Below are 15,617 nucleotides of genomic sequence, written 5' to 3' on the forward strand. Positions count from 1 at the left end.
CATGTCTCATTTGTGACGACTTCCAAAATCCAAACAATTCAGTCTCTTGCTTAACTCTCTTGCTCATCACAAAACTAAGGTTTTGCCCAACAGATTGCCTGCTGGCAGGACTCAAAGGATGAGCAGTTCTCTGCCTTGAAGAAGATCACAGATTCTTACAGTCTACATAGATCTTCATCCACCTCCCCATCATCTCAGGTGACTCACCAGGCCATCCTGTCCCTTTACAGTGATAGCAGAGAAGGAACCACTTTCTCGTGACATAAACATGGCACTGTTCATTGTAAAATGTTTCTCAAATAAACATTACAGGAACACGAGAAAAGGACCCCACCAACTCTGCACAACTTCTTCTTCCTTCTCCATGTCTCTCCTAATTTTGTACATGAAGTGCTTAATCAGCATCTTCTTTGTCCTCATCACTTTCTAAGTGCTAAGGGTGATAAGTAGAGAACACAGAACAATAAAGGTGAAAACTAGGGCTGTGCAAGGCAAAAGCAGACGTCAGTTCTCAGATCCTACCTTGAGCACATACTGATTTGCTAGGGCTGCTAGTACAGAAATGTCAGAGACTGGGTGCCCTTAAACTACAGAAATGTATTTTCTCACACTTCCAACAGCTGGAAGCACAGCAGCATGGTTTCAGGAGGCTGTGGGTTTTTCCTGAGGCATCTCTTCTTGATTTGCGGTTGGGCACCTTCTGTCTGTGTCTTCACATGGCCTTTCCTTTATGTGTGCATCCTTGGAGTCTCTGTCTTCTTACAGGATCATGTTCTTACTACTTTAGGGCTCCACCCTTATTGCCTTACTTAACCTCGATGACCTCTTTGGAGCCCCTGTCTCAATACGGTATCACTTGGGTTAGGCTTTCAATGTAGGAATCTGAGGGGAACACAATTCGGATATTTCAGTCAGAGGTTCAAATCCCAAGACAGCTGTTTCCTGATTGTCCCAACACTGGTTGGTTTTCTTAACCACTGTGTTTTATTCCTTATCCTGTAAAATAGGGACAATAAGAATACTTGCCTCCTATGGTTTTTGAATATCCATTTAATTGTCAAGCTGAAATCCAAATTGCCTATTAGTGGTAGATGAATATTTTAAAATATGATTTTACTCTTCTTTCTTCTCTCCATGCAGTAACACACAAATTGTGAAAATAAGATATAAAACAAAAGATGGAGGAATAAAATATTTTAAGAAGTATTATTATACACTAGTTTTTCTTAATTATAATAACGTGTATTATATAATTAATTGTGTGGAGAGACCCCACACAGAGAAAAACAGTTTATTAGAGTCCTAAATGTGTAACCTAATTCATTCTTTCCATAAATCTTCACGCAGCACTAGTTACGTGGCAGGAAATAGCCCAGCACTTGGAGACAGTAGAGGAAAACTTGCTATTCTCGGGAAGCTTACTTTCTAGAATGGACACGTGTTGCCTTCACATTTATCATTTATTTCAGAAATTGGGTGCAATAAGACATTTCCCATAGGGGAAAAAATGACTTACATCACATGGCCAGAAAAGTCCCTAGACACGATACTGACTCTGAGGTCTGTGGAGCTGGCAACCTCCAGGGCCCTCCCCACCCCTGAGATGCGATCTGATCCCGAGCCCCCTCCCCTGCAGCCCGGGAGGAGGGACCTCGGGCCACTGGGCCGGGCCAGGTAGCTCGAGCCCGGGCCGTGCGAGCCGCCGGTCCTGTCTCCGAGCCGCCGCCCGGGTCCCCGTTCAGAGGTCGCCCCGAGTGCGTGCTAGTAACTGTGGCTTTGGCGGGGTGTCCCCGGCCCACGTCAGCTGTTTGACAGCCTCGCATCAAATCAGAGGGCAGCGCTGGCCGGGAGCCCCCGCGCGACACCCGGAGCTCCTGCGGATTAGAACTCGCCTCTCCTGGCTCCTCCCTCCGGTCCCATTTAAATCTCCCACTGCCTTTGGGAAAAAGTTAGCACTGGGCTCCGTTTCTGCATTGCTGTCTTCCACTGCAAGATGGTAAGTGAGGACTTGGCGTCAGCAAGTCCCTGGCAAAACTGGGGCGCTCTGAATCTTTACCTTTGGAGTTTGTGCCGCAGTAGGAGCAAGATTGTTTTGCTCTCTGCCAATTAAAAACGGGTCTTCTCCGGGGCTCTCTGGCCCTTCCTCTCTACTCCCCTGCACTCCATCTCCTTCTCTTCCTCCTTCCCTCTGTTATTTCTCCATTATTTCTACTCTATTTTCTCCCTAACTTCCCTCTCCACCTGCACTCGCTTCTCATCCCACCTCTTCCTCTAGATTATGCACATATTTGCAAACATTTGGACTTGAACTACTTTCAGTGTGTCTGGGTTTGTTTTCCTCTCAGGTGTCAATTGCATAATAGCTTAGCACTGATTCCAATAATAACCCCAGGGGAGGAGTTTGCAAACACACTTTTAGAATAAAAGAAAATAGCACTTGATAAACGTTTGGCTGGATTTCTTGGGTCTGCAGGGCCCCAGCTTCGCTTGCTTTAGAGCTGAAATTTTTTTCTAAACTTAAGTCTGAGAACATTGACAAAATGTAACTTCTCAATTTTTTTTTCTTCTTATTATTTGTTTCCTCTGTATTTATGTTATGCCCAAGAAAGTTCTCAAGTCAAAAAAAAGACTTGTAAGTGATTAAAAACTGCTTGTCCAATCCTGAATTAAGTGAGTTTTACCGGATTAAACATTGACAAATAATTTTAAAAAGGATGTACAAATTAACTCAGGAAGACTGTGTCCCTGCCCCTGTCTGGAAAATTGGAAAGATTGCATGTTTGGGGTGGGAGGAATGGAGGGCAAGAGGACATCCACTGGGTCAGAACACAGTGGAAAATACACGCAGACATTTAGTGGTGACAAGACAACTGTGCAACGGCATCAAGCCCTGGTGATGGACAGAACTAGAGCTTATTATTGGTGAGGTTTGACTTCTTTAATGCTTTGATTAGATGTTTACTTGAAGTGATACTATGCTCCTATGTTAGAATGGAAGGAAAATTTATATTTGTGGGACAGTTATATACATATATAGAGGCATGCAAATACATATATAAGTATTACGGTAGATAGATAGATAGATAGATAGATAGATAGATAGATAGATCTGCACTCATATAACCATAAGACCAAGCAACAACATGTTAGATTGGAGGCAAAAGGTATACAGGAATAAGGCAACTATGTGACTCAGTAGTCAAACTAAGAAGTACTTTATAAGATGTTGTGTCTTGTCCATTTTATCCTTTGAAGTCTGAATTCTTTGTCCTGTCCATTTTATCCTTTGAAGTCTGGATTCTTTTCAATTAAGATATTTGCCAGAGAGAACCAAATAGTTCATATATCTTTGCATCAATAGTTGGAATTTCTTCTGTTCAATTGCTGAGTAGCTTACTAGATGAGCTAGACATTGCAACAGGAAATACCTGATGTCTACACATTTGATCTATCCAGTACTTGTCTGCTTTTTGCTCAAAAGGCCCAAGGAAAGTACTGGATAAGGCAAGAAGCTGAGTCCTTTGTAGTCAGTACAATTAAACAATTGAAATTTAAACTGGATCTATACCTAACACGTTCACTACTTTTTGGTTCACTGCATATAATTTTTGTATGTTCTCCCCACCCTTTTTCCCCTCAAATCCCCATCACCACATCTCCTGGAACCCCTCCTTCCACTCCTTATACTGAATTCCACAGAACACCATTTTGCCTTGCCAAGACCAGTATTTTTCAGGAGGCCAAAACTATAATTGTCCGTATCCCACTGCAACGTCAAAATCTAGTGTTGACGTTTCCACGGAGACTTGGGTCTCTTTCTGGACTGCTGGTCTCCTGGACAACAGTGAGCCCCAACAAGCACCACAGGCACGGGGTAAGTTCTGCTTCTCTGCTTTCCTGATAGAGCTAGAGCCCTTTTCTAGAGCCATGGCTGCAAAGCATCATGGGCTAGGACTCTATAGAAAAGGGATGGTAGAGAAAATTTAAGCCCCCACATTTGTTCTGTTTCAGCCATGAAACTTAGCAATTTTTACTTGCCAAGTAGTGAAATTGGGGTTAGTCCTTTTACTTGCTGGACAATATATATTTCTCCCTATATTTTATAGTTTTTAAAGATTCTCAATTTATTGAGAGTTTGGTCTGGTTTAAAGTTTTATGAAGTACATTCTAGTAAGAAGCGTTTGTTGTCAAGATGGCAGTTGGAACATTTCTTTTGGAATTCAACAAAGTTTCCCTGAGTATAGAAGAAGAGCAAGAAGGAACAACTTAATTTTTTATTTCACAGAGAAAATTCTGTGGAAATAACTATTCTCTTTTATGTACAAAAAGGACTTTAACATTGAAAGAGAAAAATAAAGAAAATTATACGCAACATTAATTTTGAACCTGGAGCTTGGTGGACAATCCTTATAAATATTAAGGGAATACTGTATGACATTCAATTTTCTGTAAAATAAAACTCACAAATACCACAAAATTAAATATCTGCACTATTATCCAATGTGCCACATGATTTGGGGAGAAAGATTAAGAAAAGCAAAAACTCAAAAATTTTGAAACACCCTTATATGTCAGGGAAGTTGTTCAGTTTTAATGCTGTACTATGAGCAACAGCGAAAACAGAATGCTCAGTGAAATGAAACCAACTCTATACAATTTTATTCCTGTTTCATTACTCATCAGTTCCTTATGAAAAAAATATTTCAGTGATAGCAATTTCAGTAGAGCGGGACAAGAGTCAGAATGATGGTAAATGAATGAAAAATTCAACAACATTAGCATACCCAAACAATTTTGATTGATAAGTATAGTTTGCTGTCAAATATGGGGAAAAAACACTCTAAAATCTTATAAAAATGTACAGACAAAAAAGTTGAAACATAAAAGGTGTAGGTACAGTGTTGAAATGTTCATCAAGGCCCTCAGAGAAGCAAGGTGCAAATTATTTTAAAGTAGAAGGTGCTATCACCTAGAATTCTGAATAAATAAGGTCCACCCAATTTAACAGGCTCACACACAGAAAGAGAAATGGTAGCATCCCACAATAGGATTAATTATAAAGCCAAACCCTCTATTATGAAGCATTAAATCTTTAGAAAGTAGAATACAAATTAGAAAAAAATATTAGAATCAAAATATTTTACTTCATAGAACAGTAGAGACAATAAATATTTGAATGATTTAATGATTCAGATGCAATGATTTTATTGATTCAGATGCAATGATTTTATTAATTCAGCCAGCAGGACTATACATATCAGAGGAAAATGTGACTAGTTACCTTCTAAAAAATTCACCTCTTCAACCATGTTGACATATTTTTGTGAGCCCTTGCTTGCTTTCCTATTCTGAAAGCTTTACATATTTTGTTTTCCTGCGTGGAAGAAATAACTATTTCAAGAAAGATAATTGCACCTATTGGACTTGGGAAATCGGCTGATAAATTTATTGTACACAGATAAACAGTGTGTTTTCCCTGCTGCTCATTTCGTGTGTCCACATAGAATCGGCCCGTGACCTGAGTTTCCCGGCTCTGGATTCCTGCTCATGGGAAGAAACGCAACTTTCCTCGCAGCTGTACCGCAACAAGCAGGTATGTGTTCAAGGGAACACCGAGACTGCTCTCTGCTGTGCCTTCCCTTCACTTCATGTTATCTCTTTTCCTCCTTTAAATTTCATGTTCACATAGGTTAGAATCCAAAAGTAAATATCTGTCCAGAGAAAGATAAGGTTAGGTGCACAATGTCAGACAAAACACCCCAGCAGTAACACTCTTAGAAAAGCACCTGCCATCGAACTGCTTTTTCACATTTTAGCTATATGACCTGCTGAATCCTCCTTTTCCTCATTGATGAAACTGGAATATTCACGAGATATATCACAAAGGGTTGATGTGAAGACCAAACGATATCCTGAGGGTCATAATATTTTTAAATGATGAACATAAGTAATCACTGCAGGAAGGGGGGATGAGTATAAAAGTGATTTTGAAGATTGCTTCATTTTTTGTGTTTTGTTTGTTGTGGCTCCTGAAGAGTAATTTAATATAGCGGACATGTAGGCACCCACAGCTTTTTTATTCCTCTTAAATATGTATGGAAGGCATCCAACCAAACCTTTATGAACAGCATTTTCTATATTTAAACAGTTACATTCAGCTCATTTCTCTTCATACCTACCTGACTCCCTTGTGGTTTCAACTTTAAAAGTCATTTAATCTCTTCAAACACTTTGTAATGAATGAAAAAATTCAGAGCACAAAATTGAACAGTCATGTGGTAGAAGGGGTGTAGACTTTATTTAGGTCTCTGTGAAAGAGGACTCCCTGAAATTCTGTTCAGAAAACAAACAGAATAATCAAATTTAAGAAGGTTGAGGAGCAGTGGCATTATGATAAGCTTACTAAGTCAATAGAGTGTAGCGGCCTTCACCATTGTCTGCTTTTTACAGCTCCAAGATACTCTGATACAGAAGGAAGAAGAACTCGCTAGGCTACACGAAGAGAATAATCACCTCAGACAATATCTGAATTCTACTTTGGTTAAATGTCTTGAAGAAAAGGCCAAGGTGTGTAACAATCTCTTTTATAAGATCAAGGCAGAGATGTGAGAAAGGAGACCATTTACAAAAAAACTCTTTCATTAAGTACAAGAAGTGCATTAAGCAGAGCGTCTTGATGTATGTTAATAAATGGATCATTTTTTTATTAAGGAAATATATAATGTTCACAAGAGAGTGTACATATCATTTCTTAGAAATGTCTAGATTGTACCAGTTAGCCAGGCACTGTTAAAGGGAATTCTTGAAGAAGCAAAAGCTAATCCAAGGAAGTATTGAGACAAGAGACATTAATCAAAAGGAGAGTTAAATACCTGGAATACTGAGGTAGAAGTAGGTATGAAAAAAAGTCAGTTGTTTTAGGTATCTACCTGACTTTAGATAAGTCATTCTCATTGAGGGCCTCCATTAACTTTATGTGTAAATGGATGGGGCAAAAGATATGATAAGAATCTCTCTTAGTCTGAAAGGCTATGAATCTGACAAGAGCTCAGGTACATTGACTATCTTGACTGGCAATTAGGTATACGCAATTACATTACCTGTCATTCATATTTTTCCTAAATTTTTAAATGAGTTATTTTCAACTTAAGGATGCATAGCTCAACTATAGTCTTCTTTTGTTCTTTTTCTTTTCTTTGGTTTTGCAAGTTTTCTGTGTTTGTGTGTGTGTTACTGGGGATGAAATGAAACCCAGGACCATTACACTGAGCCATATCCACAGGTCTTTTTAAATTTTTTCATTTTGAGACAGAGTCTTACAGAATCAATACATTACTCAATGTGGGGTAAAACTTGAAATACGTCTGCTTCATCCTCCCAGAATTTTGAGATTACAGATGTGTACCACCATGCCCAGCTGTTTCGCAAACTTTTTATTATATATTTTCTATTATGTTGATACTATTAATTTGCTTATCCATTTTTACTTTACTTCCAGTCAAACTACATTATCTGATACTTTGAATCTAAGTTGATACACTTACTAAACATAACAATTCAGACAAGACCTGAGATTTAATTCCTTTACAATCATTATTTTTTATAAAAAGGGAACTTGTCTTATAGTTCTTAGCCTGGACTCCTAATTCTAGCCACTATTCAATAAATGAAACTAAGTGTCATTAATTAGGTGGTTGTATATTTCTTGATCTCAATTTTTATAATATTTAGGAAAATATAATAATATAGCTCATGCTTTGCACATTAATGGACTCAACCAGGGAGTGTTGTATAGTGTTTAAATCAGAGGTTCTGCCTAGATCCAGTAGATGAGTATGGTTTAAATCTAAGCTGAGTGATCCTCAGCAAGTTACTAAGCTTTCTTGCCCTGGTTTCCTCATTAATGGAGGTTTTAGTAGCATCTACATGCAATGAAATGATGCATTTGATCAGTCCTTTAAAAATCATAATAAATGGTAGTTTATTTACTTATAAACAATAGTTTAATAAGTGATAATTGCTATTGTCGCCATCAGCAATACTATCTTTTCTTCCCTGAGCTGAAATGCTACAAACAACATCTCTTGATTTTACCTTTTCAAAATAGAGTAAAAAATCTGAATTAAAGTTTCTAGGCAACGAGTTATCATCTTGCATGGATTTTAATTCACAGGCACTAATCCAACCAGCTTTGCTTGTGCATGAAAAAATAAAATGTAACTAATTTTTCTAGGGCATCATAGTAGCTAGTAAATACTTGAAAGACTTGTAATTTTCAAATTCCACTCCTCTAGAAACTGCTTTCCTCCGAAGAGTTCTCCAAAGTATGTGGAAAATTCAGAAAGGGGAAGAGGAAACCTAAAGAGCAAAGATATTCTCCTGCTGAGACTCCCCATCCCAAAAATGCCAAGAGGAACCTCTCTAGCGAGTTTGCCAACTGTACAGAGCAACCTGGGCCTCCTGTGGATGCCTGGGTCCTCCAGACACTTGGGTTGAAAGACTTTAACACCATTGATGATGCCAGATCAGCTAACTGCAGTGCCCTCTCCACTCATCCTCAAGGAGCCACCAGTACATATTCCCACTTTCTGGGTGAAGCAGTTGATTATGAAAATGTCCCCAGAGACAATCTGCCCAATGACTATGAAGGTGCAAGAACAGCCCTGCTGCATAGCACTGCCAGCCAAGGGGAAGATCTTCACTACTTTTCTCAACTTTCACATGCCCCAGGGAGGGTCCAAATGCTTCCTTATCACAATGTGGATGTGGCACCCAACAAGACAGAGATGGCCTTTTCCACATCCCTGAGCCCTCACTGCAATGTGAAAACTCATTCCTTTCACCAGGGACAAGCGTTTGTGCGCAGAGATGAAGAGGGAGGCTGGAAGTTTACCTGGGTCCCTAAGCAATCTTAGTGACCCCAGCTGGTCACAGAGCACTGCCACAAACTCGGTTTACAAAGACCTCTCTTGCACTTGAATCTGTCTGTGTGGAACACTGAAGAGATCATCCAGATTCTCTCCTGCCATTTGGAAACTTACTCACAGTTATCTACTTAAATATGCCAGGAATGGCTTTCAAGAATTTATAAGGAGAGGTATCTGCTCTTCTTTCACCTAAATTTGATTTGTTTACACACCAATAACTACAGTGGACTTCTTCTCTTGGCCTTATACTTGAAACAATAGTTTCCAATCATTGGTAGATTTCAAATTTTAGTTTTACTTTTCCAGTTACAACCAGCTTAACAGCTTTTCTTCATTCATCAAGCAATTTAATATTCATAGTCCTTTTATTTTCCTTCCTTTTCTGTTCCTCTATCTTGCTGAATATTGCCTGGTTTGGTTCAAGTTCTTGCTACTGAGTGCTCAAATAGCTGGGGTAGGGTAGACGTAAGTGTCTGCTCATCAACACTACAGAAGACATAATGTGGACATGAATGCCCCTATGTCCAGGGCAGTTCACACAGGTGAATGTCCCATGACGGCATGGGCAAAATATCTCTTAAAACAACCGTAACTTCACTAAAGAGAAATGTCATTGATAAATTACGAAAGTTACTTTAGAAATGCCCCATTGTATATCAGCTTCTACTGGCATCTGACATTTTTTTTATTTAATCAAAATGGCTCAAATAGGAACATTTTTGAGAAACAGTCACCATCTTAATCTACATAGATACTGTCTGACAAACTGTTATTCCTGGAAGCATAGTCTAGTGTAGCTCTGCATTATCTTATTCATTTGATCATCTATGCCTCCATTCATCATCTTTCCGGACATATCTATAGAACACCTCATATTTATACTCTGTGCCAGGTACTGTGATATGGGAAGGGGATAACCTATGAGCGATTTAGACTCTGCCCACACTCATGAAATTTGAGCTGTTTCTGTGCTCTTCACCTTAAGAAAGCTACTTCCCTTGTGTGAAAGTTCAGTTTTCCTAGATGAATGCGGCATGCGGATGAGATGATTGGTTGGTCACATTCTATGACTGTAGACTGGATCGTATCAGCTTCACTCCAGTGTAGGAACTCTAGGCTGCTCTCCCCCTTTGTTTTGCTAAGAGCTACAGCTACTATGTAGGGTGAACTTTACATACAATATTTTTAAAATGAGCCATTTGTAGTTAACATTAGAAATCATCTCTTACTACGGCATTCTTTTTGCTACTAGGAGCCCATTTTCTAGGTGAGTTCAGTCTGAGAGTAACTTGCATCTGAAATAGATATATATTAATTTTCAAGTGAGTATGCATAGATTGAAAGCAACTATTGCTATCAAAGGCTCTTCCTTTTCCAAATTTAACAAAAGTGTATTCTTAATGTTCTTGCTAGTCTTTCTTTCCCCTCCCTCAAGCTCCCTACGGTTCCCAACAGAAATTACACATCAAAGGTGTGCTCCTATGTTTCTCAGACCAACTTCAGTTAAGGATGAAGCCAAGCATGCTGAACTCCACTCCCATGTTTATCTTTCCCATTTCCTCTCACCGCACCTCACACGGTTGATATTTCATATGTGTGTTGCTTGGAATTCTAAGAAAGACATTCCTTTTTGTTGTTGTTGTTTTTGCTGTTGGTAGTTTCTTTACTTGGTCATGCAAACAAAGCATGTATTTAAAAAGATTGTTTTACTAGTCAGTTCTCTTTATAATTCGTGAAGGAAAATTAAAAATAGTAGTTAATATTATTCTCTGGAGTATTTTCATGGCTTGGGAACAGTTAAAACCACATTCTATTTTCTCAACAAAAATCAAAAGAGTGCCTTTTACAGTCTAGTATCTGTGGCCCTGGTAGGTGAAACTTTTCTCTTTTTAGAAAAGCAAATTGAAGAATTAGAATTAGTTGTAGTGTACTACACTAGGAATTGAGTAAACAACATAACAATTTTGAAAGGATAAAAATGAAGCTGTAAAACAAAATCGATTAACATGTTTATTTTGCATTTTTATATGCCACATTATGTGTTAAGCATCATGAGGATGTATCCAGGTTTAGCTCAGTGCATTTAGTACATGAAACAAAGCCACATAAAATATCACAGCTTTTGAGAGCTTTTATTTTTTATTTTTTATTTTTTTTGGTACTGGGGATCGAACTCGGGTCCTTAGCTTGCGAGGCAGGCGGTAGAACCACTGAGCTAAATCCCCGGCCCTGAGAGCTTTTAAATAAAACTTGGTCTCAGACTGCTTTAAAGAAATAGAACATTCATGAAGCAATTGTGACAATTTGTTCTGGCTTGTGTCATAAAGCACAGCATGGAATAAAATTAGTACACATTCTTGCAATCATATCTACAAACATTTAGTATTTGTTTGAATCATGTATAGAATATTATTTTGTTGCTATTCCAGAAATTAGAACTTTCTTCCATCTGAGTATACCTTCTACCATTTATGATTTTTTTCATTCTTCTCCAGTAATATTTTATTACACTAAAGTGGGAAATAAAAACTAAATGCTTTTTTGACTATGATAAATATTTTTATATTGTGCATAACATTTTCTAATAATACATTTTCTCCTCTCTGGCATAACCATAATCTTATTTATTTGTACTTTCTGTATGTTATATATGGAGGCAATAATAACATCTTCAGCATTGAAGGCTTAAAGCTTCTTTCCCTTTCTGAGACACATTAATGAGTCTTTCAGACTTTACATTGCCTTAAGGGTCAGGTGCCTTAAGAGTAAACCATTCTCTTTGCCAACCTCATTTAAAGATTAGAAGACAGTATCAAGTTTTGAAATTTCATTTCCCATGTGCTCTAACCACTTGAAAACAAATTACTCTTGTACCTCACTAATATCTCAAAAACAGGGACAATTGGAAAGCCTCAGCTATCCACATGCCACTGAGTGAGTGGGATTATTTAATACTGCAGGATACTAAACTAGGATTTTGAAACATTTGAAAAAAAAAGAAACTACATATATCAAAAGAAAGGATTGCTAAACTTAATCCAATTCAAGAAAATAGAAAAATATTTCAGGCTTGACAAATTGATTCAACAACATTTATCTATATATCACAGGCACATCAGAAAGCATAGAGTTAGTAAACCCAGTGAGAAATTTTTATATATGTTACTTCCTGCCTGTGAAGTTAGACTATACAAATATGTATTTGTTTCAGCTTACCAAAAGATTAAATAGTCAATTCCTTTTTCTTATTTGCTTTTGTAAATTAAACCAAATAGATTTGGCCTGCAAGCTATAAATGTATGATATAATTATATTCCTTAATGCAGTTTTCATATTTTATCTGCATTTTGTTACATGAACATAAACATTCATTCCTATGTTGGATATTTTACAAATGTGAAATATAAGTTAACACTTAATATTTTCAATGGTGTGATTTATTTGTGATTTGTAATATTTTTAATTATATGAGTCAATTTTCCAATGATTTTATGACTAATAAAAATATGACAAAATTTATTTAATCCCCTGTTTGTCCCTTATTTCAGAAATAGTTTTCACTGAATGGAGCAATGAACAGAGGAAAAATTTTCTGTACTAATTTATGCTATAATTTTATGTCATAAAATATATACTTTCATTTTCAAATGTGTGAAATAGTAATATTAATAACTGAGCACTTGTATTCAATAGATATAGCCTTGCATTGAGTTCTACTGCTATATAAAAATTAAATACATGTCAAAACTAACTAAACTGTAGATGAGAGAAGTGTAATTTAAACTTGCTTAAGCAAAGTAAGGGAATATTTTGCGCTCATAATGGAAATCTGTATTTCAAGTATGGTTGAATATCTGTGCTCAGGCATGTTATAAAGAATCTAGTTTAGGATTTCATGGGAGTCTATGGTTGGGAGTCTTGAATTTTGATAAGATAGTATTTACCTCAAAAAAGCATGACAGAGACCAGCAAGGACAAACTCTGGGGGATAATGCAGATGGTATTTTGCACAGAGTAACCCATTTTGTGACATTCTCCATGTCTTTGACAATTGTAACCCCTCCCCAAGTGAGGAAATATGTCAGTTAAATGTTACAGTTATGCACGGAGAATTATGCACAGTGGAAGATATCTGCATCTGAGCATTATGAGCAGAATTTCTCTGAGACCAAGATCTTGACCATATATCTAAAAAGCCAAGATTAATATCAACAGAAAATGGTTTGTGACTTGCAAATCATCCCAATAACCCTTTTGTTAATATTCATAACTAACACTATTAATATTGTTTTAATACTCTTATTAAGACTATTAATGCTAATAACTAAGACTTTATTTTTTAAAAGGATATTTGAGGGTTTATCTTAGAATAAACTATACTTACAACTCACTCATTGTAAATAACCCTTAAATCTGGAGGTAGTCCATGCAGGTTGTCAGAAACATTTTATTGGAATGAGTTAGGTACCTTGATTTTCATTTGCTAAATGATAAAACTGGTCCTGTGTTTTATATATATTATGTGATAATAACTAGTTAAGGCCCAAAGAAACTTCTGGTACTAGTTGTAGGTCTAGTGTTCTCTCTACCATGACACATAATGACTATTTTGGGGTAAAATAAATACATTTGCAGTCCACTTGTTCTTATTGACTATTACAGGCCTCAGATATACAGCTTCTGAAAGTATGGAGGGGCCCTTAAACTTTTATCCTACTTTCTTTAGAGGTTTGTTCTAGGGCTCAAAACTCCCATTACCACTAACAGAGGGGGCACTTAATTCTTTTATGCATAGTGTTTCATTTTTGGAACAGCAAATAACATTGGAACATTGTCTTAGTTACTTTTTCTGTTGCTGAGACAAAATATTTGATGCCCAAAGTTCACAGAGGAAATGTTTATTTGGCTCACAGTTTGTAAGGTTTCAGTTCATAGCTGGCTGGTTCCAAGGCAGAGTGGCACATGGCAGTGGGGCATCACAGCAGAGAAACAGTCCATGGCAGGCAGAAGGCAGCAAGGCAGCAAATAGCAAGAGAATGAGCAATAAGCAACAACCCTCTTTTTGTCCCTTATATCTTATTCAGCCTACACACCCTTAGGGCAGATGGCACTCATACCCAGTGTGGGGGACACATAATCCTACTCAGACCTATGCCAAACCAATCAGTATACTGGTTTAGTAATCACACACCTTTGATCCCAGTATCACACTCTGCAGATCCATCCATCACTGAAAAGCCCCACCTATGACCACATGCGGCATTGGGGAACATCTAGATACAAGCCATAACAAACATAATAAAAGATTTTCTCCTCAAATTCTGTTCCTTCAATTTTTCTAGGTAACATAGAAGAATTCCCTGTGAAAATTTTTAAAAGGCTGCAACCTTCAGCCTAAATGGGTTAATCCTCCATCATTTCAAAGGACAACAATGTATAAATTGAATCCCACTTCCAAAAATTTAGGGTGAGGAGAGTAGGGAGTAAAGTATCATCACAAAAGTGATAAGGCTGTATAGTGGCATAACCTGTAATCTCAGCGCTCTGGGACACTGAGGCAGGACCATCTCAACTTTGTGCCCAGCACTGGAATCTTAGTTACTAAGTGAGAAAAATTAAAAGAGGGCAGTTATGTTCTCAGGATGAACGTAACTTTATCTCCAATACTGAAAAAACAAACCAACAAGGACAAAATTATGGTCAAAACTATTAATACACTTCTAAATGACAGAAAAAGATAAATTAAAAGGGAATAAATCGCTCTCCAAATTACTGCTACTGATGACAGTAAAGCCTTTCCAAAAGTGAAAGGGAATAATCATATTTGTAACACTGAGTCCCCTTAGCTTCATAAAGTGGGAGCAGTCTGTCCTCAGTCTTTGCAAATCAAGGGCTAAATGACATCTTTCAGGGACACAGCAGGTGTTTTGGGGGGATTTTTGTTTTTTTCCTCCTCCTCTCTATGCCAGGTTTGTTATCTGAAATAATAAGGTGTAGAAAGGGTGTTTCCAATTAATTTCTCATTTTAAAAGTATCTTTAAAACTAAGTGGCCAGCCCCTCTGGGATGCTCCTAGGTATCTCAGGAGCTTTCAGAAGGTATCATTCCCTCAGGGCCCTCTGGTTACAGTGAATCTGAAAGCAACAGAAGCTGTTTAATGAGTGCACTGCAAGAAGTCAGACCACTCCTTACAATCAGGCCAAAGACCAAAATACACCCTTCCGTTCATTTTGGTCTCCTGAGATTTGCCATCTCCCAGATGCCGAGTCAGCATCCTCCATCCCAGGCTCACAGGGAGTCATTCTGAGTGGAGGCGGGAAGTGGCAGCTGCACGGGATCGGGATCACCCTTTGTATGCACCCAGGTATCTGGGCCCCAATGGGAGTTGGAGGACACTATTGCCAGAGACAGCTTTTTCTTTCTTTGATTTAAAGGACTATATTAGGTCCCACCTAGTCCATCCTGTTGCCCTTACTCCAAATTTATACAATAATTTAATTACCATCCCGCTTTATTTGAAATGACAGAGGAGGAATTAGATGTGTTTTGAGTCATGCTATTGACGGCAATGGACGCAAAGGGGTTTAGGGGTCTAGATCAGCTCTCTGATGAATGAAAATAACTTCCTTCCAATCACCTTGGATGGAGGCGTGTAGAAGATGGTTAATATCTCTAGCAATTGTTAGGATTA

General features: G+C 37.8%; 1 protein-coding gene across 1 annotated transcript; it reads left to right on the forward strand.

Moving 5' to 3' along the window:
* The first annotated feature begins 1,696 nt into the window (after positions 1 to 1,696).
* On the forward strand, positions 1,697 to 12,306 carry Gmnc (geminin coiled-coil domain containing). Its single transcript, XM_004834779.3, has 5 exons — positions 1,697 to 1,996; positions 3,700 to 3,874; positions 5,505 to 5,593; positions 6,451 to 6,567; positions 8,295 to 12,306. Exons 1-5 carry the CDS (start codon positions 1,994 to 1,996, stop codon positions 8,913 to 8,915), a joined length of 1,005 nt encoding a protein of 334 aa, XP_004834836.1. The 5' UTR covers positions 1,697 to 1,993; the 3' UTR covers positions 8,916 to 12,306.
* The last annotated feature ends 3,311 nt before the right edge of the window (positions 12,307 to 15,617 follow it).

Source organism: Heterocephalus glaber, unplaced genomic scaffold, assembly GCF_053883595.1.
Source record: "Heterocephalus glaber isolate CG9 unplaced genomic scaffold, H.glaber_assembly_v1.0 deba00001504, whole genome shotgun sequence".
In the NCBI taxonomy this organism is placed as follows: Eukaryota; Metazoa; Chordata; class Mammalia; order Rodentia; family Bathyergidae; genus Heterocephalus; species Heterocephalus glaber.